The sequence below is a fragment of the Cloeon dipterum genome, chromosome 3, assembly GCF_949628265.1.
Source record: "Cloeon dipterum chromosome 3, ieCloDipt1.1, whole genome shotgun sequence".
NCBI lineage: Eukaryota > Metazoa > Arthropoda > Insecta > Ephemeroptera > Baetidae > Cloeon > Cloeon dipterum.
In genome coordinates, this window is record NC_088788.1 from 27,895,476 (window position 1) to 27,921,788 (window position 26,313).

Genomic DNA, 26,313 nt, shown 5'->3' on the forward strand with positions numbered 1-26,313 from the left:
CTTTACGCTACCAATAACTTAAATCTGGGGGTACATCTCAGTGAAGGTTTCTGTTTTTTATATATGAAAAGTATTGAACCAACTCAATTCTGCTGGTCTGGAATGTTTGCTTTATACGGAGTATGTTAAATGTTATAATTGATACACATTGCCTGTTGTGCTAAATGAATTACTTTATTGTGATACTTTGTCATGGCATTGAAAATTTTGTGCTCTGCTCAGAATTTTATCAATTTGATTCCAGTTGCGTACAGACAAAGTATAATTATTTCCATTTGATTAGGAATATTGTTATTATGCTTCCATAGCTGCGCTGTGTTATCATCAAAATATATATTGAGATCTTTTCAGCTGTCAATACAATATATTATGAATACTTTAGCTACCGTTTCATTCAAATGCAAGGGGAAAATAGTTTTATCATTTCAATCCTGCAGCTATGGTTACGTGGAAATGAACATTCAAGTTATAGCTCAACTGCTATTATCATGGTATGTACATGATGACTAGAGATCATGATGGGGTGCTCGTTCAGTCTGAGCAGGAATGCAAATCATGGTCCATTTGCGTGCTACCACCTACAAAAACATTAGTGCAAATTCCAAATCCACGTCGACTTTAACTTTCATGATTGATAAATTAACATCAAATTCTTAACGAATCGGTCGACTTGGCCACTAGTACGCCAAGACTAAAACGCTTTCTTCTGCAACATACAAATCTCTCGCGCACGCACACGGATGGGCAAACGCAACACAAATGGCTCCAAGGACATAGAAGTCGACAAGAGGAGGGGAGGAGGACGAGTGTTCCTGGCCCCCAGGGGGGGCGCAGACACAATCACAGACGGCACAGCACGTTACACGAGAACACAGAGCAGGCCTCCAGCCAGCAGGGCTAGCAGCCGGCCAGCCTGCAGGCTTGGCCCGATGTTGAGACTCGACGTCTCGCTGATCAAGCCCGAGTTGTGCTCGATGCTGTTGCTCACCTCTACCCGGCCGGGGTCGTCAAGCTTTTTCTTGCGAGACCGGCAAATCCCTAGATTTGGCTCTCGGTGAAGACGGCTCACATTCGGGAAGAAGAACAGTTTTTCCTCCGTATCCTGCAACAGTAAGTGATTGATTCCTAAGAGCTGCTCTTGGCAATCTGACAGTGAATTTATGTGCTGCTGTGCATCGTATTTGGTTTTCTAGGAGCGCTTTATCATACAGATTGTTTTTCTACTTTGCTCCGACTTGGCAAAAAAGGAGAACAAAAAATATGATAACCATAAATTATCAGCAGGGCAGAATGGATAAAAACAAGGCTGGTAGTAATTTATGTTCCAGCGGAAATAAAAAAAAATAAGAAGCAGGTGAAAAATTTTGGCACTCACAGGCAAGATGCCTCTTTTGGCACTGTGCCAGCACAGCGGCTTAAAGGAGCCAAAGTGGGTTGTCTTCTGGAAATGGAAAAAGTTTTTTTTCCAGTCATAGTTGCGCAGACGGTGTTCCAGCGTCATGTTGGCCAGCTCCAGGGGTGACTTGATTTTCACCGGGTTAGAACCACTAGATGATCAAAATTAAAAATCAGAAGTAAAAATAAAATTATTTAACTTACGGATAAAGCTCCTCAATGCCGAGCGAGTGGAGGACAGTGGGCAGCGAGGGCAGGGAATAGCAGAGGGATAGTTGGACCTTAGGCCAGTAGAGAGCGACGGCCATGCACATCTCCTCTCGAATGGTTACTCCTCCGAGGGTGATGGCGCTGCGTGCAGAGCTGTTGTAGACGCATTCACTGTAAAGATGATCGCCAGGCATGACCTGGGTTGGCACTGGCAGCCGCCTGAACTCCTGATATTCCGGATCGTAGTTTGAATCAGAAGCTAAGGGCGCCAGTTCTCTGTTTCCTCTGATGTGACGCAAACTTGCCTTTCGACCTGTCAACGAAAAAAAATGTTCAAAACGCGACTCCAGTTTGGCAAATATCATCTTTACCTAGTTGGTGAGTGTGCAACATCACTCCAAAGACTTGAACCCCTTGACTGGGAAACGACCTGTTGGTGCAGACACCCATGCAGTGGCCCTCCGAGACAACTGCTCGCTGTCCGGGGGGAACTATGTGTCTCCAATTCGGGTCAATACCGACTGAGAGAACCCCAGCGTCGTTTGGCCGTAATTTAGTTGTATAAAAAATTTTGATTCCAGATGAATCCTTGACTCCAGCGTGAAGGGTAGGATTTATGTAGTGGGTTTCCATCTTAAAGTAGCGAGAGCCACTCCGAGGGTCCAGTGGGTAGCCTGCCTCAGGTGGGAAAGTAAAACCCTGGAAAAAAGAATGATTTGCTTTTATTTGAAATATCTTATCGTGTTTTGATAAGTATTTTGAGACAGTTTAAATGTTTCCTGTGTATTTTAACATTAAAATTGTTGCATACCTCAGAGCCATACGCCCAGGCTAAGACGATATTTGTGCAGGAAGTGTAAGGCTTCGGTGTGTCTGGCTGATAACAAGGGACACCGGGTGAATGGTACAAATCTTCTAGTCCTGGGTCATTTTCACACTCGTAGATGTGTACGTAGTGCATATAGGGGCGGTTGCCTGGCTGTGTCACTGGTTCGTACTGCAGAGAAATGCATTTTTAAAAAGAAATCCAAGAGAAATCTTTTATGTTTGAACAGGGTTGGAAGCAGAGTACAAATAGCGGCGTAGAAGTTAGGAGCTAGGGAAATTTATCTGGTTAAAAAGTAAGGCGCGAGGCATGTGTTTGAAAAGAAGGAGAAGGAACTTTTTGCCGAGTTGCAGATAGTAAACTTACTCGAATAATGTGACTTTTCTCAGTCATGGTGGCAGGCAGTTTGAAGATTTTGCACCAGTTGAGCGACTCTTGCGTACTCGGCAGCAGCACCTAGGCAGGGAAAGACGGTCAGATAAGTATAGTGAGAAGAAAAGTCGCGCGCGGGCAAATAAGTTTCGGGGATAAATCCCTGCAAAGTCGTGTGCGGCGCAAGACACACCGGTGAAATTTTTACAGCCAGTCGGGACAAATCGGAGGCTGGATCAAAAATTTACTAGGCGGATTTCCCGAATCAGACCAGTGACACTTTATTACCGCCCTCAAAAGTAAGGACGACCGTCATTTGGCCTAACAAGGGACCATCTCCCCTTGGGGCCTCATTGGCTGATCAATGAACCAGGGTGACGCGGAATTTGGCACGCAAAAGTCGTAAACGGGATGCAGCAACTTTTTCATCAAGTTTTGGACCACGCTCAAAGTCGAGGGACGCCCGCCCCATTGCAGGCCAACGTTCACGAGGACATGATGCGCGAAATAGTAGTTTTTATGTATGCGTTAATAAGATATCTTATCAACTTTAGGGAGCTATCAAAATTCTATTCATGTATATTGTGTCTCAAGGATCGCACCAAATTGTTACGACATACAGGGAAAATTGATCAAAATCTAAAACGTAAATTAGACTTTTACCGAGTTATTTTGTGTTAGCTGAACGCCTAGTATCAGAGTTTAAAGGTTTTCAAGTTTATTGAGAAAATTAATTTTGTTTTCGTACAATATGTTTATTGTCGACCATAATTGTTGTTTAATTTTGAATGAGCACACCTCTGGTGCATTAGTAGTAGATTTCTGCAGTAAACGTTTAACTGGTTTTATATTAACTAAAATTAATCGCTGCACTGAAATGAACACCAAGGAAAAATTTTATAATTTGAGCCGCCTGAGCGTTAGAGGGCAAGCACACTGGGTTCAGATACAGAGGCTCATCTTTTTCAAGGCTATCTGTACTCAATTTTTTGCATGCCGGCGTCTCGCCTGAGCATAAGCACAAAAAGAGGGGGGAATTACTAATGGGACGCTTTGTAATTTGATTGACCAGCGCGATACAGCAGGGAGAGAGGATGAGCACAAGCAAAAAGGGGTTGCTCGCGGGGGTGGCGCCGTTTCGTCGGCCAGGCCCTCGCCACAGAGGGTTCTACGGCGTCGTCGGGGCAACTTTGGCGCGTGCACGGCGGCGGCTGCTTTTGGCAAATCCTTGGCATCGATCGGCCAGCAATAACTCACCGAGGGATTTCGCAGCTCCCAGGTGTGCAGCACCTCTTGACTCGGCTGCGACTGATCCACCCTGAGCACGAGGAAGGCCGACCTGGCGCCGCGCTGGCCGGGTCCGTGGTAGGGCATGGGCAGGCCGGGCACCGGGTCTTCACTGTGGTACGCCCACACCATCTTCATCGTGTCGTTCTGTGGGAAAAGCAGAGTCAGAGAGCGTCTCGTTACTTATTTATTTATTGATGAGCGTGTTCGCGCGCAGATAAGCATCCGGCACCACCAAGAAATTCATACATTCTCTCGTTGCTCTCTCTCTCACCGGCTCTGCGGCCAGGTAAAGAGTGCCTCAATAATGTCAGGGTTTACATGGAAATTAAACAGAGGAGGTGCCCGCCTGGTGACTTTTCTTGCGTTTTTTTACGCTCGCACCGTGTGTACAAGGAGGGAACCCTTCAGCCCATGTTGTTTGGTCGGAGCTGCTTTTTATGTATGCTGAAAAGCGCCTCTCATTTTATCGCTAAATTTATTAAAGGATGCAGCCAGCAAGCATCTTCCAGCAATATCTAAGTAAGCGGCACACATAAGCCATTGGAAACTAGTTTTTGTATAATCCTGAAATGCTGCTGCGCAAGTGATATTTCAGCATGTTGATTTTTTCTGCATCAGCAGAAGAGCTTTCCACCGAGAGAAAGAAAAAGAGAAATATATACATATATATAAGTATGCAAAGCGCTAGCAGCTTGAAAATTGCTCGAAAGAGAGAGAGAATGAGAGAGAGGAAGCCGCTTAAAAAGTGAACACTCCCGTGGGACTCATTTTTACTGCTGTGCAAGAAAACAATGATTAATCGTTTCGACGCCAAAAAAGAGAATTAACCCTTTCTTATTCATAAAGCACGACTTTGTATATGAAGCAAAAGTTTTTTGTCCTCCTAAATGCTTGTGTGATGCGCCCATCTCTGGCCACTAATTTCCCGCACAAACGTCACAATCGCGATTATTCAAATCGAGGGAACTTTTGACGGTGCAGGCATGGCGAATTTCAAATTTAAAATCCGCACGCATATCTGCCGTCCGCGTGACTTACTCGGAAATGAATATATTAATTTGTGCCCTTGTTTTTCACGCACAAAAAGCGGCTGGCAAAAACAGGAGAGCGCCAGCAAAACAGCAGCACACGCCAGGAGAATAAATTATCCAAATGCTGAGCGCAAAAGCGCGTCCGGATTATTTGTATTTGCTCGTGGAAGTGTGCACGAAAAAGCAAGCAGAGCGCGCGCACTGGGTGAAAAAGTTTCGGGTGAGAAAAGCGACATTTTCTGGCAAAATTGAATTGGATTAAAAAGTTTCTCGGCGACGAGACGACAGCCAGAGAATAGAGGGGACGTGAAAAAGACAATGCTGCAAATTGAACAAAAAGGCAAAATAAATTCTTCGCCTCCTGTATAATTTGTTATCCAATATTCAACATGATAAAATTGAAGCATTTTTTGTGAATCCAAGAGTTTGACAACCCACTCTTGGGTCAGTTCAAGTTTCACACTAGAGGCACGATAAAACCTAATTTCTAAATGTGTAACGAGTAGAATAATCACTCATATAATATCATAACAAAATTAAAACAATCCATGACCTCCATTTTTTTAAAGTTTTTCTTTAGAACTTAAATAAAAAAAAAGATTAGAGAGTGCCTTGGAAAGTAAATCCATTTTTTCACAGCCCCTGAACAACACAGCCCATTTTTGCCACATGCAAATGGGCTGCTTCCCGAGCATTTTTCAACATGCAAAATATGCGGCTGCGTTCATTGCTTATAAATATTCAAGTAGATGTTGGAAAGCTGTGCCTGAATTCTTAATTGTGCAGCTGCCTGCCTGCAAAACACTTCACCACCCTGGGGGGAAAACTGCTCATTCGACACTAATTGAACAGGCAGGCATCATTTGCAACTTTTTCTTAAGGACGGACACAGCCGGACGGCCAGGCAGGCGGGCGGGTTGTATCATTTAATTATTAACCGCGCAAGATAAAAATTCACTCGAGCAGGTCTCAAAGGAATCTTGCTGGCTGCTGCTCACTTGAATTGAGCGGCTCACGGAGAAGAAGAAGAAGCAGAGAAGCTTGCGCGCCTGTTTCTACTTTTTTCGCTGGGAAAAATAATGAACACGACGCGCGGCATTCATTTGGCTCCTGGGAGGAGTGAAAATCATCGCTAATTGGCAATTCAATTTAATCCTGCTGGCAAAACAGCGTGCTTTTTCATATTTTATTTAATTAGGGTGAGTGGCAATGCCGCTTTTCTCGCAAAATTGCTCACCATTTTTTTTGTGAGTAACAAGAAATGAGAAATGGTGCATTGAAGTGATTTTTTGAGGAAATACGCTGCCTGTTGGTTCTACAGAGAGAACGAATAGCTTTTGATGCCATTTGAATAAAAAGCATTTCGTTTTAAAGCTTCAGTGAGCCGTCATGTATAAATGTCCTGATATGGAAATGATCATTAATTCTTAGGAAGCTACATACCATCATTAAAGGCACAAATTTTCTTATTTGGATAATTGGCCCAAAATAATTATTTTCTCAAATATGCTGATTTTAAAGAAAAAATAAAAAACCTCAGAATGTAATACTTGCTTGAATAAAATAGGGATTTTTGCCTATATTAGTGGGCTTTTCAGCTTGATTTTTTGGACATTTTGACTTGCTCAACGGAGTTTAAAATACTTAATGCCGACTGACGGAGTGGAAATGAAATTTTATTAACAACGAGTTATATAAGTTTTATTCCATCATGGAAAGATGTCTATTTCGATCCTATATTTACGATACAAAAAATTCTTAAACACTGAAGATCACCGAGCAAGATAAAAAGCAGCTTTTTTGAGTTATGGCCGAACTTAACGGTGGCATTCCATTGCTATCTGTACATTTCTGTGAGCATGAAAAGTTCTAAAATTGTGCGGATACAGAAATGAGCGGTCGAATATTCGGGTAAAATACAACTTGTCTTAAGCGGAGGAATAAAAACGGCAAATTCAGAGGGCCTTCAAAAGTTGGCACCGAGCGGCACGTCCGAGAGAATTATATGTACGGGTTCGAGAGCAGCCGTTTAATAAGTCTCAAGTAAGAAACGATCTCTAATACGCTGGATCTATGGTTTTTGGCCAAATTCTGCAAGCTTTCTACAAAACTAGCTCTTGGGCCGGCTGTTAATTTTTACCCGGACTTTTTTGCTCTCCCGCGCGCGCGTGTGATATTTTTCAAGCGAATATTACGGCATGCCCGCTGATTCCTAACCACTGCAAAACCAGTTTTTGCTGCACCATGAATATACATTATATCAGTCTGCGGGGGAATAAAATTTCATCCTTACAAGAAGAGGCCAACTCTTGAAAAATTATTTAGCATACACTCGCAGCATATTTTGTGATCCCCGCAAATCATTTTCTCTTGGTGGCGTGCATGGGAAACCTAAGTAGGAGCCAAATAAGCAAGAGCCCTCGCTTGCTCGCTCCTAAAATATTCATCCCGGCGCGGCACACACGGCCAGCCTGTACTTAAGACGTTTTCCCTCCCATTATTGAGCCACTGGCGGTGTAAAAAAGATGAAAAAACCAGAGGGCTTGCGATAATTGCGAAAAAATTGCGGGGAAGTTTTTTGTACCGCAACTATAGAAATGACACTGGAGGCGCTCAGCGGCGTCGTTGACACAGCACATCAGACTTAACTGAAGTGAAATTGAGCGAACCAGTGTTCAAGGCTCAAGTATATGTTTCAAATATTGTTGTGGAACTCTCCAATTTTTAATTATAGACAATTAAAGAATTGATACAGCAAAACCATGGAACATCCTTGATGTCAATGCATTAACTCATCCCTTTGGATTCAGTTGTAGCCAATATTGACCTAAGCAGCACTGTAAATTTTTTAGAAAAGTGCTGGCTGCAAAGTTAGCATGCTTTTCAAATGGTGAGGACCGACTGTCTCCCTACTTGAAATCTGATTTTATTTCACAAAAAAATTTCCCCAAAAGGTTTCATACAATGTTGAATAGACCTCGACCAGAGGAATCGAAATCTGCCAAGAAAATTTGGGGAAAACTGTAAATTTTGGAGAAAGAAAATTTGAATTTATACTGTAGCAAGGTCCTTTTTTACTGTTGCAAAATAAATGAATAAATAATTCAAACATTTTCAATTGTTGCCCTGTATCAATCCACTTTATTATCCCTTACGACGATTTACTCTACTTGATATTCTTCTTTTTGAACAAACCTGTATTTTTTTTGCATACAAAAATCGGTCGAACCTCGAGCCCGCCATTTCACTTTTGCAATTTTCCTTTCACGGTAGGCCCCCTAAGCTCGTCTGCGAAGCGTCAACCTCAAAAAGAAAAGCAGATAGAGCGTATTTCATATTCCACGAGTATTTCAACGGTAAAGGCAAAGCAGCAGCTCTTCCATCAGCGGCGGCGGCTTATTCGCGCATTTGCGAAAGAGGGAGTAGCGAAGCGTTATGAAAAAATTCACTTGACTGTTGACATGGAAAATCCGGCCGACGCGCGTTTCCCATTTTCCAACCTACTTGACGAGATTACACCGGACGATAGCTTTAATAATAATAATGCAAGCGCGGCGGCAGCGGCGCAAGATTCAACGCACAAAGCAAAAGGGCAATTAAATATTAATTAACTAGGAGCACGGCATTTCATGCGGAATAATTACGCCTTGCTGGCAGAGAGAAAGACATCGGCTCGATAATAAAGTTACTCTTTGCTCTCTCTAGCTCGCACTCGCTCTATTGTGTTAAAATCAATGCTTCAATAAAATCAACGAGGCCCCCACCATATAATAATGAACCTTGTGTGTGAGTTAGTGGACAGGGGTGTGCGAAAGAGTCGAATTCTTTTTACTTCTCTTAAAATCCATGATGAAATACGAACCCGGCTCATTTTCCGAAAGACGCTATACATTTAATATTTTACGAGCACAGACGTTGAATCATCTATGATTTCTCATTCTCTTGCAAGAGAACGATGTAGGTAGAGGTGGAAACTCTACGTACCCGTCAACTTCACGTTAGGGCCTAAAGAACCCAAATGGCCAATTAAAACTTTTGCCAATCTTTTGGGGTGAATTCACGCATGCTATTTAAGTTGTGAAATTAGGGAGCTAAAGGCATACTTCTGACTACAAAGTTGCATAACCAGGATGTAACACAAGCAAAAATGAAAAGCAAGTTTTTCAAATTAGTTTAGACATTTACTACTACGATTTACGGAGAAATTTCCTTGCTAGCCAAAATTACATGCACCCTTTCCTACTAGTGAGTTTACTCAGAATTAACATTAATTATTCTGATTAATGATCAAATTTATTAACTTAAAAAAGTTTCTCAAATCTCCTTTGATAACCTGCAACGCGAATGCGATGCGTGAATACTTTCAGGTAAATGTGTGAGAAGTCAAATAATCTTGGAAGGATAATGGTAAACATCAAATCTCTGATACCGAAGTTCCCTAAAAACTACTGCAATCAGCTCAGCTCTGACGGTTCCATGGCTACCTGCTATTTATCACGTCCCTGTGGAATAATATGCAGTGTGCGTGAAATCCTTTATCGAGTGAGTGAGAGAGCACGAGTACTGTATACATATAGCGAGCCGCCTCATTAATATTGCTCTCTCTGCCTGCACAATTGATTTATTTCGGCCAGAAATAACTAGTCTATGGCTCGGCGTGCACATACAAATAAATTCCAAAGCCAAAGTTGCGCAAACACGGTGTCTGTTGCGCTGCATCGACCTACGCGCGCGCTCGACTGCCGTCGCGACTGAGCGAGATCGTCTTTACGCTATTCGAGAGAGCTTCAAAATCGACCCAATTTTTAGCCCTTTGATTACTTTGGTCTGCATGCACGTAAGTCGGAACGAACTAAGTTCGAATGTGGCCGAGCGAAACTTCAAGAACCGCGACGGCCGGCTGGGTCTTTTGTCTCGGCTCGCTCGCCGTATTAAAAGCGGCTTCTCTGTCTTCTAGCCATACGGGATGGGATTCTTCGGTTTTTGTTTGCCGCTCACTTCACAGTTTCATCAGCAGCTTTGAAAATTGCAATATCCATTAGACTGAGAGAATAGAGAAACGGAGTTTTTGCATTGTACCTCGATATCCATTCTCTCTGAGACGCCCAGCTGGTGCATTGTTAACTCTCGGGGCCAATGGCTAACTAAATGCTGCTCAAAGTACACACACTCACTCGGAATTTTGCAGCCAGAAAACAGTTTTGTTAAGTCACTGGGCACCGATAAGCTCTGTCAGAGTTTATTTATTTAATTAAGCGGAAAATGGTCGCGGCATGAAAAGAATTCCGAATTTTCCCTCCATGACTGGCAAGCTGCCGTCAGCGGATTATTTGTGTTTCCCTTGCCTGCAAGATTTATCTAAGCCTTACAATCTGTCGCACTGGGCGCATTGGTCACTTTTGTGAAAGCCTGACTCATCATATTTTTATAGGAAAACACGTCTGTGCGCGTTTGTCACAAACTTTTTGTGTGGAAATAAGGTCTGAGAGGGAAGCGTAGCCATTAAATGGGATTAGTGCTGGATTAGTCTCTTGCTTCAAAAAATTATTTGGTCATTAGTTTAAAAATCTTTAAGCGAAAAAATCGCCATGAGCACACACCTATAATTATGGATTAGGAGTTTTAGCAAAGTAGAAGTAAAGGAGCATACAAATATGTTCATATTAGATTGAAACCGCCTGATTGTAACAAGGCAGATGATTTAAATATTTGCATAAAAAACTGAACATAGCGAAATACATATTTAATATGTCTTCAGGCTTACGGCAATTGCACAGCAGGTAGGCTTGGACAAAACTATTAAATATCGTTCTGAGTGCTATTAAATTATTATCTCGAGTGTTTACTTTTCTCTCTCTCTCTCAGTCGGCGCGACGATAAATTCAAGCGGCGACCGACCTCTGGAGCAAATTTCAGGCGCTCCACGAATCCGACCGCAATACATCATCAGCGCGTATAAATAATTACCGTTATTCTGATGTCTTGATCCCTATCGCAGGTGTCGTAGGCCCTGCGGAAGGTGAGCACGGTGTGCGTGTCGTTCTCCATGCCCTGCAGCAGCTCCCAGTCCTGGCTGGCGTCCACGATGGGCTCCACGTGGCCCCGGGACACGTGTCTGTCCTGGAAGATGGTGCGGCCGTGCTGCACCCAGCCGATCACCACGTCCGAGCCTTGCATGCTCCCGTCCAGCGACACGCCGAAACCCACGTAGCCCAGCGTGCCCACGGTAACCTCGAACGTGATGTCCTCTGCGCCCGGCGTCCATCGCACCAAGTACCGGTCATCCAGCCACGCCGAGTGCGCCCAGTTTTCGTCCAAAGCGGACGCGCCGGACACCCAAGTAAGCAGCAAACACAGCGCCGCGACAAACATCAGCCCTGAAAATAAAAATGAATGTTCTATTAGTAAACGTTGCTGGATTTATTGATTATTATTTTTTATTGTACACGCAGGAATAATTTTTGACAAGTTTAATCGCAAATCCACGCTGACAAAGCCAGAACGGTGTTGATCAATCTCGCGAAACTCATTAAATCGTAAACCCAAACACTTTGGTACCCCAACAACAAGCACACAATCTCATTCAAATATTTGGAAAATTAATTTCCAGCCAGACACAGAGCTCGCGGCCTATGGCTTATAATTATGCCACGGGAGGAATGAGTAAACAGAGCACACAATAATTCATACTCGCATATCCATCACGCTGGTGATGCATACGTTTACGCTACACACCAAATATTAATCAAAATCACGCATAAAACTGATTTATTCATGAAGACCGGTGCGCGAGTGCCGAACAATAAATAAATGAAAATATCGCGCGCGCAGCGTGTGTGGCGGCTGCGAAGGTTCACAACGTGAATTTTGATAAATAAAAAAGGCCGAACAACCACGTATGTTGTATAAAGCCCAGAGATTACATTATTGAATGGAAAATCAAAACCCAGTATGCATGAATTTTACGCGAAACCGTTCGCAGAGAAATTCATGTTGCATGTTTTATATGAAATATTCATCTGGAGTGGGATCAAAATTTCAAAATCGCACAATTTGCTGGCGGAAAAACTAGCTGCTTGTCAATACAGACGATCAATCACCGCTCAGCGTTTCTTTTTGCATTGTCCTTTTACAAGAAAGACCGGCGAACGATTAATCTCGCCTGGCGAGGAAACTGAATCATCATCATCATCGATCACCGCGGGCGACTAAATGCTGTTACGTCCGAAACAAATCATTCCCGCGAAAGAGAATTTGCAAGGGAATCTTTTTGATGAAGTAATTCACCAGGGAGAGAAAAAAGAGTACCGTGTGACTTGCAACGCAATTTATTAGCAAAAAAGCTCTCGAGGAAATGAATTCGAGCAGGAAAAAGCAGCTCATCATCTGGAGCGATATTGCCACTGCCGAGGCAGCAACCGTCGTTCCATCAAACCTGACACTTTATTCCGATTCGCTCGGCTAAAATGAGCCCGAGGTGCACGCGGAAAAATTTATAAGTGGGAAAATCATGGGAGAGGAAACTGGCTGGCTCCTGTTTGTAGCCTAGGGTTGCCAAACCCAGAAGAGTGTCGTTTATCACTAGTCAAGATTCGCTTGATTGTTCTGGCAGAAATAAATGAGGTATTACAAAGGCCTTGGTCTGCTTTTGCTAAGTAATGCTCTTCGATATTTAATGTTTCATCAGTTGCGTTTGAAAATTTATAAATTTGTACATCAATTTGCAGCGATCAGATCCTTAAATATTTCATTTATGCTTTTTTATTTTTTTTAAAAATTGAAGAATTTTTCCAGTATTTAAAACATTTTTTAATCGAACAGTATTCAAGTTTTGGAGCTTAAACAGCGTAGGCATTTTTAATGGTTCCACTGGGGAAAGTGGAAAACGACTGCCATAGTGGGATCGAGTAGGCCTCCTTAAACTGTCAGTCCGTGCCGAAACATTTCATTTCCGCCTCTTGACCACTGGCAACCCTGCGCAGTGTGCGAGGGTAGCTCGCACTTGAGTGAATTACCGCATGTATCAGATGCAAGGGCGAAAAATTTGCGATTGGAACGTAAAAAGCCTCGAGGCATCAAAGGGAGGGAGGAGTGCATCAAAAGCAAAACTCAAAGTACCCGGGTGCTGGCAAGTCTGGCAATGGCACAAAGGAAGTGGGTAATTGAAAATTGATTTCTGCGGCGCAAATGACAAAGGCAGAAACATCAGGCCAGGCCACGAATTTGGAATTTATTTTTCACGTCGGATGGCAAAATCAGCAACTCCTCGCCGACGCGCCGCGGGGCCTCATAAACGCGATTACATCCTTTACGACCTGCTTTTCCGTCCGGAAAAAGCGAACGAACCTAAAAAAATAATTCACCGGATAAAACGGCCTGTAAAAGCTTTAAAACGGAGCCGATTGCTCAATAAACGGCTGAGGCGGCGGCCGGAATCACATGCAGAATGAAAGAGAAAAAAGGCTCTCGGAGAAAATACCCTCTTATTTGTTGGTCGGGACCCCAGCTCAGCGTTGAGTTGGAGCCCGTGTTTTATTACCAGAGTTTATTCCAGGGGACAAAGAGCCGCGCGCCAGCGAGCATTGTTATTACCATTATCATTACATACCGCATTCGTCGGCTCTCGCGGCGGACCTTTTATAAAGTTTCAGGTCAGATTAGGTCCGGACTGGGCCACCTCCGAAGCCTGAAAAATCGGCCGAGAACGGTGTCATCTCGTGCGGGAGGTCTCTGCGTGAAAAGGCTTCGAGCCGGCATTTCGTTAGATCGGCCTCGATTATCAAAAGCGCACACAAAAGGAATAAAAAGCGAGAGCGAGCCGGCAAAATGAGAGTTTTGATCTGCTTCAATCAACTCGTTGTGCGCGCGCGAGAGAGAGAGAGAGAGAGACTGGCTTTTCTTTCTTTATTTTTCTTTCTTTCTTTTCTCTGCTCTTTATCCCAGCTAGTGAGCAAAGTCGCTTTGAAAAGTCGCCTCTAAATGTGTAAGTACGCATTCCATTGGCAAGGACAATTGATTCGGATCCCTTTCGGCGAGCACCTTTTTGGCATGTGTACGCAGCCAACCGCACAATCGAATTCACTTTCCATCGAGTAGTAATTAAACACCAGCCAAACGAATGAAAGGCTTCGCAAAGAGTTTCGAGGGCGCGAATTCCAGCGTAAAAGGGTTGAATTCGTAATACCATCGATGGATTTGCGGAAGCCTTTCAAAATGTGTGTGCGGATTACTTTTGCGGCGCAGAAACGGTTATTTGCGCTCAAATAATATATTAATTAGGAAAAGCCGATTCAATGTTCAGCTCGTTTGTTAATGGCTGCTAAAAGGTGGAATTTGGAAATTTTTCGGTGAGAGAGCAAACCTGCAAATTGAGCGGGAGGAAAATCGCTGTTATAATCTCATTAAATGCTGTGTTTCAAAATAGATCGTTTTAGATACGGTTTTAAATTGGCAGATAGTGCAATTGAAAAGCTTGGATATGGTGCCCTGTCGATGTAGCGCACATTGAAAAATACTTTAAACTTTTGTCTGGCAGGGGGAACCTATTGAATATTTCAAACAAAAGAGCAGCCTCCATTTCCTCTCTTCAGATATTAATTTCGGACGGAATTCTGGCCTGGCTGTTAGCTCTCGAATTGCAAACTTTCGGGGGCTTAATAAAGGATGGCAAAAATCCTATTGTGATCGGAAACCGTCATAATGTGTATGGAGGAGAAAGGGGCGCAAGTGAGATGGGTTTGTAGCCTTCATTGCGCATCTGACGCTTTTCCGTTTTGGGGGAGTGCCTTTGCTCAAAGTTTGATTCCACCGGGTAGACCTTTTAGTGTGACGAAAATAATCCATTTTCATTTGGCTGCGAAAGCGAGCGTAAAAAAGTGAGTCACCAGGGAAAATCGCTCCGGCGGCAGCGGCGGCGGTGGCAAAAAGAGATATTTAGATGGAGTGGCTCAAAATCCAATTTCCGCAGTCGAGCTGATTAACGAGAGGTGCTCCAGAGCTTTTAATTGCCTTAATCAAATAAAGGTATTTAACCGGTATACGCAGGAGAGAAGAGATAGAGACCGACAAATCTTACCCTTCACGGCAGCGGCAAAAAAGGACCAAGAGAGGCAAAGAATCGCTAAGGGAGCGAATTTATAGTTGAATGCGTGAGACCACCTGGCAGATTAAATTTAGGGCCAGTGTAAATTATGCTCTCTCTCCTTTGATGTGGGTTTTTATCTTTTTTAATGTGCTATTTAATTAAACGACTATAAAGCCTTTTTTTGAAGACACCCAATTAAATTATCTCAAGTCAGTAGCTGCGAGGCAGCTTAATAGTTTTGGAAAGCATGTAATTTGCTAATGTGGCACTTTAACAGTCAAATATTACTGTGAGTGTGTTGGCAAATTTCATTGCCGCTTCACAGCCACAACGCAAACATAGACGAACCGCCTAGAAATCCCATCCCGAAAGATCCCGTTTGGAGGCGAAGGCAAGCAAATCCGCCTGCAAAACGACAGTGGTTTCCGATGAGCCGGTTTTAATTCGCAGTCCGTGCCTGGCGCGGCTAATAGGATTAGAGGTGCTGCAGAATAAGGAGTTTGTCTTCAAGCGGAAAATCCTCGGAAATATTTCCCGGCCGATATTGTGCCATTGTTATCTATTGGCTTGCGTGTTGTGTGTTTAATGGATCAGGAATGTCGGTGAGAAGAAACCAACTGGCTCTCAATCTGTGTACAGTATATACCACTGTATTTATGAGTTATGTTCGGGGCCATATCCTCCGACATTCACACACACATACACAGGAAAGATATTTCGAGATGACGTGTCTGCAGCTCACAAAACCGACGACGGAACGGACGACCACAATCATCCAGGGAAGAAATCATTTCTCAAGCCCAAGCTACCTGGCAATAAAATTCAATTCAACCTCTGCTCTGGTGTCGGCCAGAAAAATCGCTTTTTGCGTGCGTGTGTCGTCTTCCTCTCTGCTCCTTTTAACATCTCATAAAAATCTCTCCTCAGGAGAGAAAAAGACCGAGAAACAGAACAATCTTCGGAATTTTAATAACACGCGCTGGAAATATTTTTTAATTACGCTACAGGTCGGTTATTTATTATCCAGAGTACGTTCTTAAAATATTCATGCGTCTGTTATCCAAGGCGGATAAAGGGTTCGGAATTATATTCTCATGAATAAGCGCCTGCGACAGGACATAATATGCCAATGAATTCAATTGTCATTGATTGAATATTGAATTGCACTCACAGAGTGGCTGAATTGAACTCACAAAAGGGTGCATTTAACTAATAAAGCCTGGATCGTCATTTCTAGTTGACGCAAAACACTCTCTTAAAGGAGTCGAACAAATATTACAAGTAAGCCCGGATTGAACTGTTTTTTTACAGTTAACAATAAACTGACTCGAAAAGTCAAAGATTGTAGAGCTATACAAAATTTCAATTAATCAATAGTATACTTTTTAATAGCATTTCATTGATCTATATGCCTCATCAAATAGTTATTCAAGAGGGCGGTACAGTTAAAAAATTCATTCAGTAAATTAGAGCCCTTGAAATTTAAAGCATTTTCTTCATACTTGATGCGCTTTTATCTATTTCATAGTTAACCAGTACAGGGGACCTTTAGGTTCAAGCGATGACTAGAAACTTTTGATCGACTAGAATGCACCAGCCGCCGCCATCCAGGTTCCATTTTTCATATTTTCTTTCCTGCTCCGAGATTCAAGCACGTCTCGTCTTGCAGCTCTCGTGCTCACGGGAGAATGTGCTGTTTTATGTGTCAGAACGAGAGTTGCGTGATCTATCTCAAAACAAGGCAGCCTCCACGCAAATGATTCATCCGAGGGCACGGCACACAGCAGGATTTCGCTGCCGCCGTTCAAAAGGGGGATGAAGGAACTTTCCTGCTTTTCCCACAGCGTGCGAGTACATAAGAATACATGCGCGTGAACGTGTGCCGTGCCGCTTTTGCTTATCCCGGCACCGTTTGGAGGGCCCGCCGCAACTTTTTGCAATTACTTTTTTGATTAAATTCGTTGCAGCTCAGCATCCAGCAGTCTCGTTTCGCCACGAAGAAAAAGAGCGAAAATACAACACGAAATTCGAGTGGTTTCAAGAAAGATAAACAAAACGCTCAAGTTTTAACAAGATCAAGAAATTGCGGAAAGATGGAAAGGCGACTTGTGGGATTAAAACAAGTTTCGGTGGTGCCAGTGGTTGTTGGTGGCGGCTTTTTGCAATCTGCCGAGTGGAATCTTACACAAACGCAGACGTCTCTTTCGGCCCAAGTTTTTGCCTCGAAATCCGCTGTGTTTGTGTTACAAATGACTTAAAGTGCCACGGCAGCGGCAAGAAGCCGACTGAGCGCGAGAGTTGCTCAAGCAAATGCCTTCTGCTAAAAGGCACGCAAATCGTGCAGATTTTGAACTAATGGAAATTCCTCTCGAGATGCGCAAGTGATGTTGATTGAAATTAAAGTTTGCTCGTCTATGAAAGCAGCTCGAGATGCTCCTTGATAGTTTAATGGAAATGCCGAATCAAATGTTCTTAGAATTACATTTAGGTTCTGTTTGCACTCCAAACGCCCGTTCTAAATATAATTTCCTATTCCTATATATTGCGTGTACTGAAAAAAACCTTGGAAAACGGACATAAAAATAAACAAACTTGATTTTAAAAAAATCCACTTGAAGATACAAAATTCGATTTTAATCATTGCGTTTTAACTTAACAAAAATAAAACATAGAGATAGAGGAAGTGTCGTCCTTGACACTTTTTTAATGAACATGAATAAAATCCCGCAACATCTTCTGCGAGACCCATTTCTTTGAATACAAGCTCAAGTGGTTGCAGGCTGCTGGAAAGAACCCTCCGGCTCTATTTATTCGCATCTAAATATACACAAACTGCAATATAAACAAATTGCTGCTGGACGTTGTGTGCGAGTATACACGAACACGACGAGGTTAAGATATTCCAGCACCCGGCGAAAAAATCCCCCTGGTGGCAACTCATTCAGCATTCCAAGCAGTGATGAATTTGAATGTAGAATATATACACATACAAAAAACGCGTGTTCCTCAGCCCTATTGTGTATGTGGCTTGTGTATTAACTCGGAATTTTGTTGCTCACTCGCGGCAGTTTCAATTTTCCCCCCAGAAATGCCCTTGTTTGCCTTTCATGGCAGTCCGTGCGCCACGAGAAAGCGAAATTGGAGAAAAACTCTTTCGCCACAAATTTATGCAGGATAAATATTTTATGTGCAAATTTCGCAGCTATTTGCATGCGGACGGAGGAATTTCATAGCGGCAAGAACAAAAATAAAAGCAAAATATTATTCACACATGCACACACATATAGACACATAGAGTGGCGGAGGGAAAAGCATCTGGAAAATGGCCGCGTCGGGCTGCTGGCAGCTGTCGCGTGGCAAAAAGAGACCGCCATCGCGTCGAGCTGCTGCTTGCTTTTCGCATGAACAGTTGCCGATTTTCCCGAAAACGACTTCGATTGCAACAAATGACAATGAATGCGCGCGGGTCGGGAATTTGAGACAGATTGAATATTGAAGCCAATCATTCGCGCTGACTGAACACGAACCTTTTCAGAACCACTTAAGCGAGATTGAATTTGCACCGACGCGAGAGTTGTTTAGCTCAAAAACCGTCGAATTTACTCAGTCAAGTGAACTGACATTGTAAAATTCCCAATTTCAGCTCGGTGTGGAGAAGGCATGACCAAATTACCATTATTTTGAAATGGAAACAAAGTAGAAAAAATGCGACTGTAATGAAAAATGGGAAAATTATTTACCCGAACGATAGGAATTTATAAGCCTCTTGTAAATATTTCCACAACATTTAATTTCAATGTCCTCTATTTCGGTAACGAATGCCTGTTGCGGTTGGTATTTGACAGGTCTAAAATAACTTCCACTACATTATTTGGTATAAACAATCTCGATAATTTCACTAGAAAGACATCTAACAAATCGCGACTCTCATGACACTCGGATAAATCATGCTTTTTATTTTTGCCACGACACTTTTTGTCCGCGATGGCGAACTGCTCGCTGCTGCTAATCCCCTTTTGAAAAGTTTAATTTCAAGGTTTTCCGGCCGCGCAGGAGCTGCCGGCAGAGAATAATAAGAAAATAATTTCCTCCGCGCGCAGGCGAACGGGAGAGACATAAAAATAATTTAAAATTTTCCACACTTGGCGCGCCGAAGTTTTAACGTCAGGCCAGATGAAAGTTATGCTGAATAATGCCCGCGTGATTCATGTCGTTTCCCATATTAAAATTTCTAACAGCAGCCGCCGCCACCGCGGCGAGAAACTTGGTGAGGGCATAATCTTCCTTTTATTGGACTATTTATCACAAGTTTTGAAAATTAAAAAGCCTTAATTGCGTACATATTGCATATTAAGCAGCCGCGGGTGATCCAAGTGAGTAATTATTTCGCGTCCAACAGGCGTTCTTTTTTTATTCTTTAATCAGACGCATTATTTCTATTACGAAGAGTCATAAAACGCGGTTTATGACCGCCGACGCCGGAAAATATGGTGAAAAAGACACATAAAAAACGGCTCAGCAATTTGCTCGGAAAGCGCAAAACACGCATCGCATGGAATGATATTTAATCAAATTCCACTTTGTTGCAGCAAAAATACGGCAGGGAACGGAAAAAAGGCACAAATAGCCGCTTTGGGCAATTAATCACGAGTCGGAGCAGCAAGAAAAGCAGCTCTAATCTTTTGTAATATGACGAGATTAGTCAGTGGATGCTTTAATTAAATCATTTTGCTGCTGCACAGCCCGCTGCCTGCCCGTTATTTATAGTATCTGCCACCTCTTTTCAATACGAAAAATAATAGTTTTTATTGGCTTGTCGGTCGGTTCTCTGCCCGAGTTAAAAGTTAGTTTGCTCGGCATTTGTTGATTCAGCGCGGCCCGCCGCTACTGCTGCTGTTTCACAAGTTTTAATGAAAGGAAAGATTTGTTGGCTCTGATAATAATAACCAGGCTGCCATACAGCGAATGAGTCTGCGGGGATGTGAAAAACGGAGTCGCTATTCGTGGCACCCAATCGACTAATGACGTCAGATATTCTGCGAAGGCGAAATTCTCATTTTGAGATTCCCAATAATTCTCATTGGTGCTTCAAAAGAGGTTGAAACTAATTCCCTGATAAAAAGATACGATCATCCTATAAATAACTGACGAAGGGAATATTTTGCTTAACAACGTAATCATTCAGGATTCCTAACAAGTCAACGAGGTAATAGGATCGAGCAGAATAATTTTAAAAGTCTATATTTAGTAGATTAAATTTACTTTTATTGAAACTTATGAATTTCCGTAAAAAAAAATCCAATGAAAAATCGTCCTTATTGGTATTGAGCTTCTATTCATACCAATTTGTAAACCTTTAAGACCAGTAAATACACTTAAAAATCGCAAACTCTCACGTTATAAGATTGGTGGACGGAAATTTGAGGACCATCATGAACTTCACGCAATAGCAGACAATTGAATCGCTGAAAAATTTCTAAATGGTCTCCACATAATCAGCGACATGTGCAGTCTTTCACTTCCCTGGGAAAGAGATAGAGGAAATATTTTTACTCTCTCCCGCGCGCACAAAAAGCGCAATCAGCGGGCTGGCGAACGAGTGAGCGGGCACACCAGCAGAAAGAAGTAATTTGGCTGGCAAAATCAAAAGACAATTGCTTATACACAATATAGAAAAGGTAATTTGGCTGTTTTTCAGCGGCGGACGGGCGTGCGGGCGCAGAAGGGCGGCGGCAGTAATTATGGGAATTTCGTTTCCACCAACGACGCCGGGCACGGAAAGAAAATCTCCCTTTTTGCGGTTTCGGCCGCTGGAGACTTTTTCCCTGGGCTGACAAAAGAGGGAGAGCTTGTTGCAATTGGAAAAAGGATCGCGTGTGAAAAAGCAGCGAGCCGAGCCGTGAACGATTGGCGGCGCAGCAGGTAATTTGATACTTTCGTGAAAACAACAGGGTTTAGCGCACGGGTAGCTGACCAACAACAAATCATTGGCCGGCTTACACGGTGTTAAATCATGGAAATCCAGCATCCTAATGGATTCGCAGTCGACGACAATAATTCATGCACGCTCGCGGCGGCCATCGAAGCGAGCGAGCTAGCGAGCAAACCAAACCAACGACCGGCGCAGAGAGAAATATTATTGAAATGTCGGGGCGAATGCACCGCTCGCCGGCGTGCAGAACACTCTGAAAAAATTCATGCCCTGCTCTCGGGAGGAATGAGAGAATGGAAAAGAGCAGTGCATCCAGCGAACAAAAAGCAGGCGACGAGTGCCAGCTGAGTCGCAGTGGCGCTACTCGCGTTGCACATATTTATCCAAGGGCCCTCGAGGCTCGAGAGAAGCGAGTAGGGCGATAATTCAGCGAATTCCGCGTGTTTTTGTTCGGCTTCGGGACAGATTTCTCGTCGAATCGTAACACCAGCCGCATCTCATTAAGGGGAAGCCTTTAAAATTAGGTAAATTCTTAACAGGTGTTTGTTGGCTTTAAATCTAGTGGAAAATAATAAGGTTGCCTCACGGAATTTCCTGAATGCTGGGTGATAATTAATAAGAAGTTACGCAGCTGATTTTCTTTTTTAATATTGAATTATGATTATTATACACCGAAAGTTATCGATTGGATGAATAAAATTGAAAACAAAAGAGTTCTTTCAAACTTTTATCAAATAAAAAGGTTCCGATTGAAGATGCTTCCATTTTTCCTCTCAGAGCTCTTATTTTCATCTTGAATAATACTTTGTTGTAAGCATCGAAACAAAACTTCTTGCTGTGCTCCTTACAATAAATATCGACGTTCCGCCACTGAGCGGAGACTTTTGAACAGAGAAAAGCAGTCGCGTCATTATTCTCCTAACTCCTCTTCGAGCTCATTCTCTTCTTTCTTTCCCAGGCCTGCTTTCTAATCGCTGTGTCAAACCCGAGTTTTCAATTATGTAAAAATGTAAATGGGCGACACGTTTCTTTTTCATGCTCAGCGCTGCAATTTACGCCTCGGGAGAGTGGACCGTTTAAAATTCGCCACGCACTTTTTTGGGTCACTTCCCTGCTTCAAGATGCTTGCGCTCGCAGAGGAAGCAATCCTCTCGATGCATTGTTCGGGAAAGCACTGCTGCCGTGCTTTCCTTTGCTTTTTCAACACTAAAGTGGTAATAAACTCAAGTGAGAGCGCATTGTTATGTGGATTTTCCTGTTACTTTTTAGTTCTGCTTGTGGGCCGTGCGCTTTCAAACTAAGGAACGCAAACAAAGTTTGTTATTGGAAATCGGTAAATGATGCAGGGAGAGATCCCAGGGTGTTACGCTCTTGTCCAGACAAAAGAGTTGAATAGACCTTTGCGACACATCTGCAGAGACCTAATTTCTCAACGTCAAGTCTTAGGGGTTGATGTTTTTTCTAGAAATAACTTGCATTCCAAACCCTAAAATTCTATTGTCTGGACGAAAATTAATGGCCCTTCGATATTGCAGCAGAAACTATATTTGATCTAGGTTCAGATACGAGCGTCGAAACATTCTCCACTCTGCTCCATACGCGTTCAAAATAATTCCGTGCCGTTTCATAATGCACAATAAGACCTCATTAATCCCGATTTACTGCGTATAATAATACTCGTGATTGGCCTTTCCAATTTTCAAAAGTATGCAACCCGTTGGGTGCAACTGATGAAAATTGCATAACAGCTTTGACCCAAAAACACGATTGTTTCGAAAGAACTAACTCTTTTGATCTCGTGGAAATGCGAATCGCGAAACATGGGAAATGCACTTTCCATAACAATCACGTTAGACGCAATTAATGACTTAATTCACCGTTGCTGCTGTTTCTCTGTGTCGAGCAAAAATCAACAAGTACATATTATTTGCCGTATCTCTCTCTTTGCGGTTGTAAAAAATGAATTTTTAAATTCACATTTCACAGAATGATATCAGATTATTCGCGTGAGTATAATACCGGCCTGTCGTCTATATGGCAGCTGTACAAAAACAGTCATTCTGGCTAAAATCCAACGTATACAAACACAAGTTTGACGTTAAATAATGATCACGTCATTTCGTTTCGGAATACAAACACGACAGTCGCTTTTTCACGCTGGAGAAAAAGTGCGCCGGGGTAAAAAGCAAACACACACACGGACCGTCTGTCAAGCGCACATAAACAACGTACCTGTTTGTCTAACGATCATTATTCGGCGGGCGAGTCGACTGCGTTTTTCAGCAGCAGCAGCTTCGGCGCATCTCCTCCGACCGATAACAAAAGTGCAGTCGTCGACGGGAATCGTCGGGCCGAGGCGGATCGGCGCCACGGCGTCGATCGGCGGCCGCGTCGAAAACAAGGACTCTCCCTTTGACCAAACGTACCACTCGCACAACACACTTTGCCGACTCAATTCGGCTCAATTTGTCGGCATCACGCACGCAGCGACTTATCCACTCGAACGGCTTCGGTCTGACTAGTCGAGCTGGCCGAGCTGCTGGATACTACTCCTCGCTTCTGCGCTCTCCGTTACCAGCGCCGCGGCTGCACTCGTGGTGGGTTGAGCCGGGGCCTCCTCCGCCAAACGGGCCCACTGCCGAATGGCTTTAACACGTGCGGGGGAGGATAAACAGCCGTGGGAAAGAAGTGAAAATTTCATCACTCTAAGTACGAGAGTAAATTTTGTAAAACTTTACATTATATTAACATTTTTTGAAACTTGTCTTCTTTGCAGCTATTTTATTATTTTTTAGATCAATGTAGTGGTCGCAGCCAGCCGCGCTGCGCCGCACCAGCCGGAATAGTTTGGGTCACGTGGACAGCCGCCAGCCACCGTGAACTGGTTAAGCTGCACCAGCCACCGGCGAAAAAGGGTCAAATATGAAAAAGTGCAAGAGAAAAAATGTCTTTCGGTCCTTCAGGCTTTTAAGCACTTTCAAACTTCACGATCCAGCCGCCGGTAAAAATAGCCAGCCGCCGCCAGAAAAAATTCGGCCAAGCTGGTCGCGCCAGCCGCCTTAAATCTTGCGGCTGAGACCTCTAGATAAACGCAAGACACTGAAAAAAGGCGACTGTTGTAACGAAGGAAAATTTCGTTAATTTGCTATCGCAAAGTTTAACGATTCCTTTGATTTTTTCTCATTTTTCTCTTGACTTCTGAGCCATGTTATTTCGTACAGGTCGTGCTAAGGCCCTTTCCCAGGTGGCCCCGGAAGGAGCGAGTCAAACACACACGGCCAAGCTCAGCGAGCAGCCGAGTCGAGCCAGCGAGCTTGCTGCTTCCTTCTCCTCTCGCACTCACCATAGCTCTCCTCGATAGTGGCCAAATGGGTCACTTTTTGTGTTTAATGGACGAGCTGTGTTTCGGCTGATTAAATTTAAGCACCCGACCGAATTGACACGTCTCGATATGTGCACGCCCGACACGATGAATAATGATGGCCAGTGGCGCGAATGGACCTTTTTTGCCACGGACAAATAAGGGTGCTGCTTTGCTACTCTCCAAAGGGGGTATACAATTGCAGAAAGGCTGGAATTTGCTTCAATAGGAGTACACTCGTTTCTTGTTTCCTAATCTTTCACGGTTTGAGGATAATCGCATGTTTTTGAAATAACAAATCCCTTGGGACAAACTTTCCAACATATCGTAGGTAGTTTTGAACACACAAAAGATGATGTTTAATGTTTTCTTTTGAAATCCTCACAAAAAGTGACTTCGTTGATGGAAAATGTTCGTGCCCTCAAAGAATGCTCTTCTAAAGGAGAGGGATTTCAGGATAAACCGTGCTAAAGTGGGACTAATGACAACAAATCTGACTGTCATATAGCATCAATTTGTTTTTATTGGTATAAAATGATTAAGCATTTTTATGTTATAAGATGATTTCGATTTTATATGAAATACACCAATAGATGAAAAATTTCCTGCCTTTCCCATTAATTATGTAATTAATTTTAATTTTTTACATGGAACTGAAAAAAGCTTAATTATAATTACTATCATGTTTAATAATATTTAAAAAACTTCAGGTCAATGATTCAAATATAATTGACGTGATAATAGACTCTGAAGCTTCATTTCCAATAACTTTTAGCGACTTATGCTTGAAGCTAAAAACCAATTTTATGTCAAACTATATGCAGGTCATTTTTATTGAAAACTTCCATTAATTTCTTACTGTCAGTTTTTGAAGACTAAATTGTACCGAATATATTAGCACATTAAGTCAAATGCCAATACCAATAAATTATTACTTACCGCAAATACGGAAAATGCAATAGTTGGAAAAAATTGATTACTGTTTAATACTCATTTAATAATTTTTTACAAATCAATCACGATGATGCCTTTTTTTAAACGTCACCAAAAGGAAACGAAACTGTGGCAACATTTTTTAGTTATCTCATATTTGAAATTAAAAAATATCTTCAATCATGTCTTTTTAGAGAAAGAGAAAAGCAATACGCAATGTAACTGAACGAAAGGAAAAATAAATATATTATACGTTTAGGAAATATCTCCTATAAGGACTTCCAAGCGAATTATTATTTTATTAATATGAAATCTTTGCCATTTTTTGCTGGTTTTAGACAGTTTGAATCGCATTCATACATAAAATGCCCATTTTTCTTTGTGTATGCGTCTTTAAAATTAAGTTATATAAATTTGTAGCACCATGTATAGCTTCAGTGCGGCGAGAGATATTACTCTTGTAAATAATCGTTTTTTCAATAATTTGCTAGCATTGTTTGCCCTTTCTAGCTATACAATATCTCATTTACAATATTTTACTATAATGCATTTTATGTATCGATAAGGCAAGAATAACCAGGTACATAATGAGGTTGAATAATCTAATATATAGATAATATACGCAATATAACTATAGCACTTGATATAGAAACACCGAGGAATTCAACAATGAAAAGCATTTGAACTTTAAATAGGAATTGTGGACACCATTATGATATTGAGGTCGGAAGTTCGCCGTGCACCAGTTGTGATGAAAACAGAGGACGTGCTGGAAAAAGGCGTGCAATTCATGCAAAGCAGAACAATAATTTGAAATGATTTAAAGGGTAGCAATATTTATTCCAACAATGCGGATGCACGCGTGTCCCCTGGAGGTCG

The 26,313-nt window shown here is 42.6% G+C and overlaps 1 protein-coding gene across 1 annotated transcript; it reads right to left on the minus strand.

Moving 5' to 3' along the window:
* Positions 1-153: 153 nt before the first annotated feature.
* Positions 154-23,686, minus strand: LOC135941502 (MOXD1 homolog 2-like). The gene is made up of 9 exons (XM_065487094.1): positions 23,373-23,686; positions 11,092-11,501; positions 4,061-4,237; positions 2,798-2,887; positions 2,417-2,602; positions 1,977-2,304; positions 1,600-1,918; positions 1,376-1,547; positions 154-1,102 (listed from the first exon to the last, which is right to left on the minus strand). Exons 1-9 carry the CDS (start codon positions 23,389-23,391, stop codon positions 860-862), a joined length of 1,944 nt encoding a protein of 647 aa, XP_065343166.1. The 5' UTR covers positions 23,392-23,686; the 3' UTR covers positions 154-859.
* Positions 23,687-26,313: the final 2,627 nt, after the last annotated feature.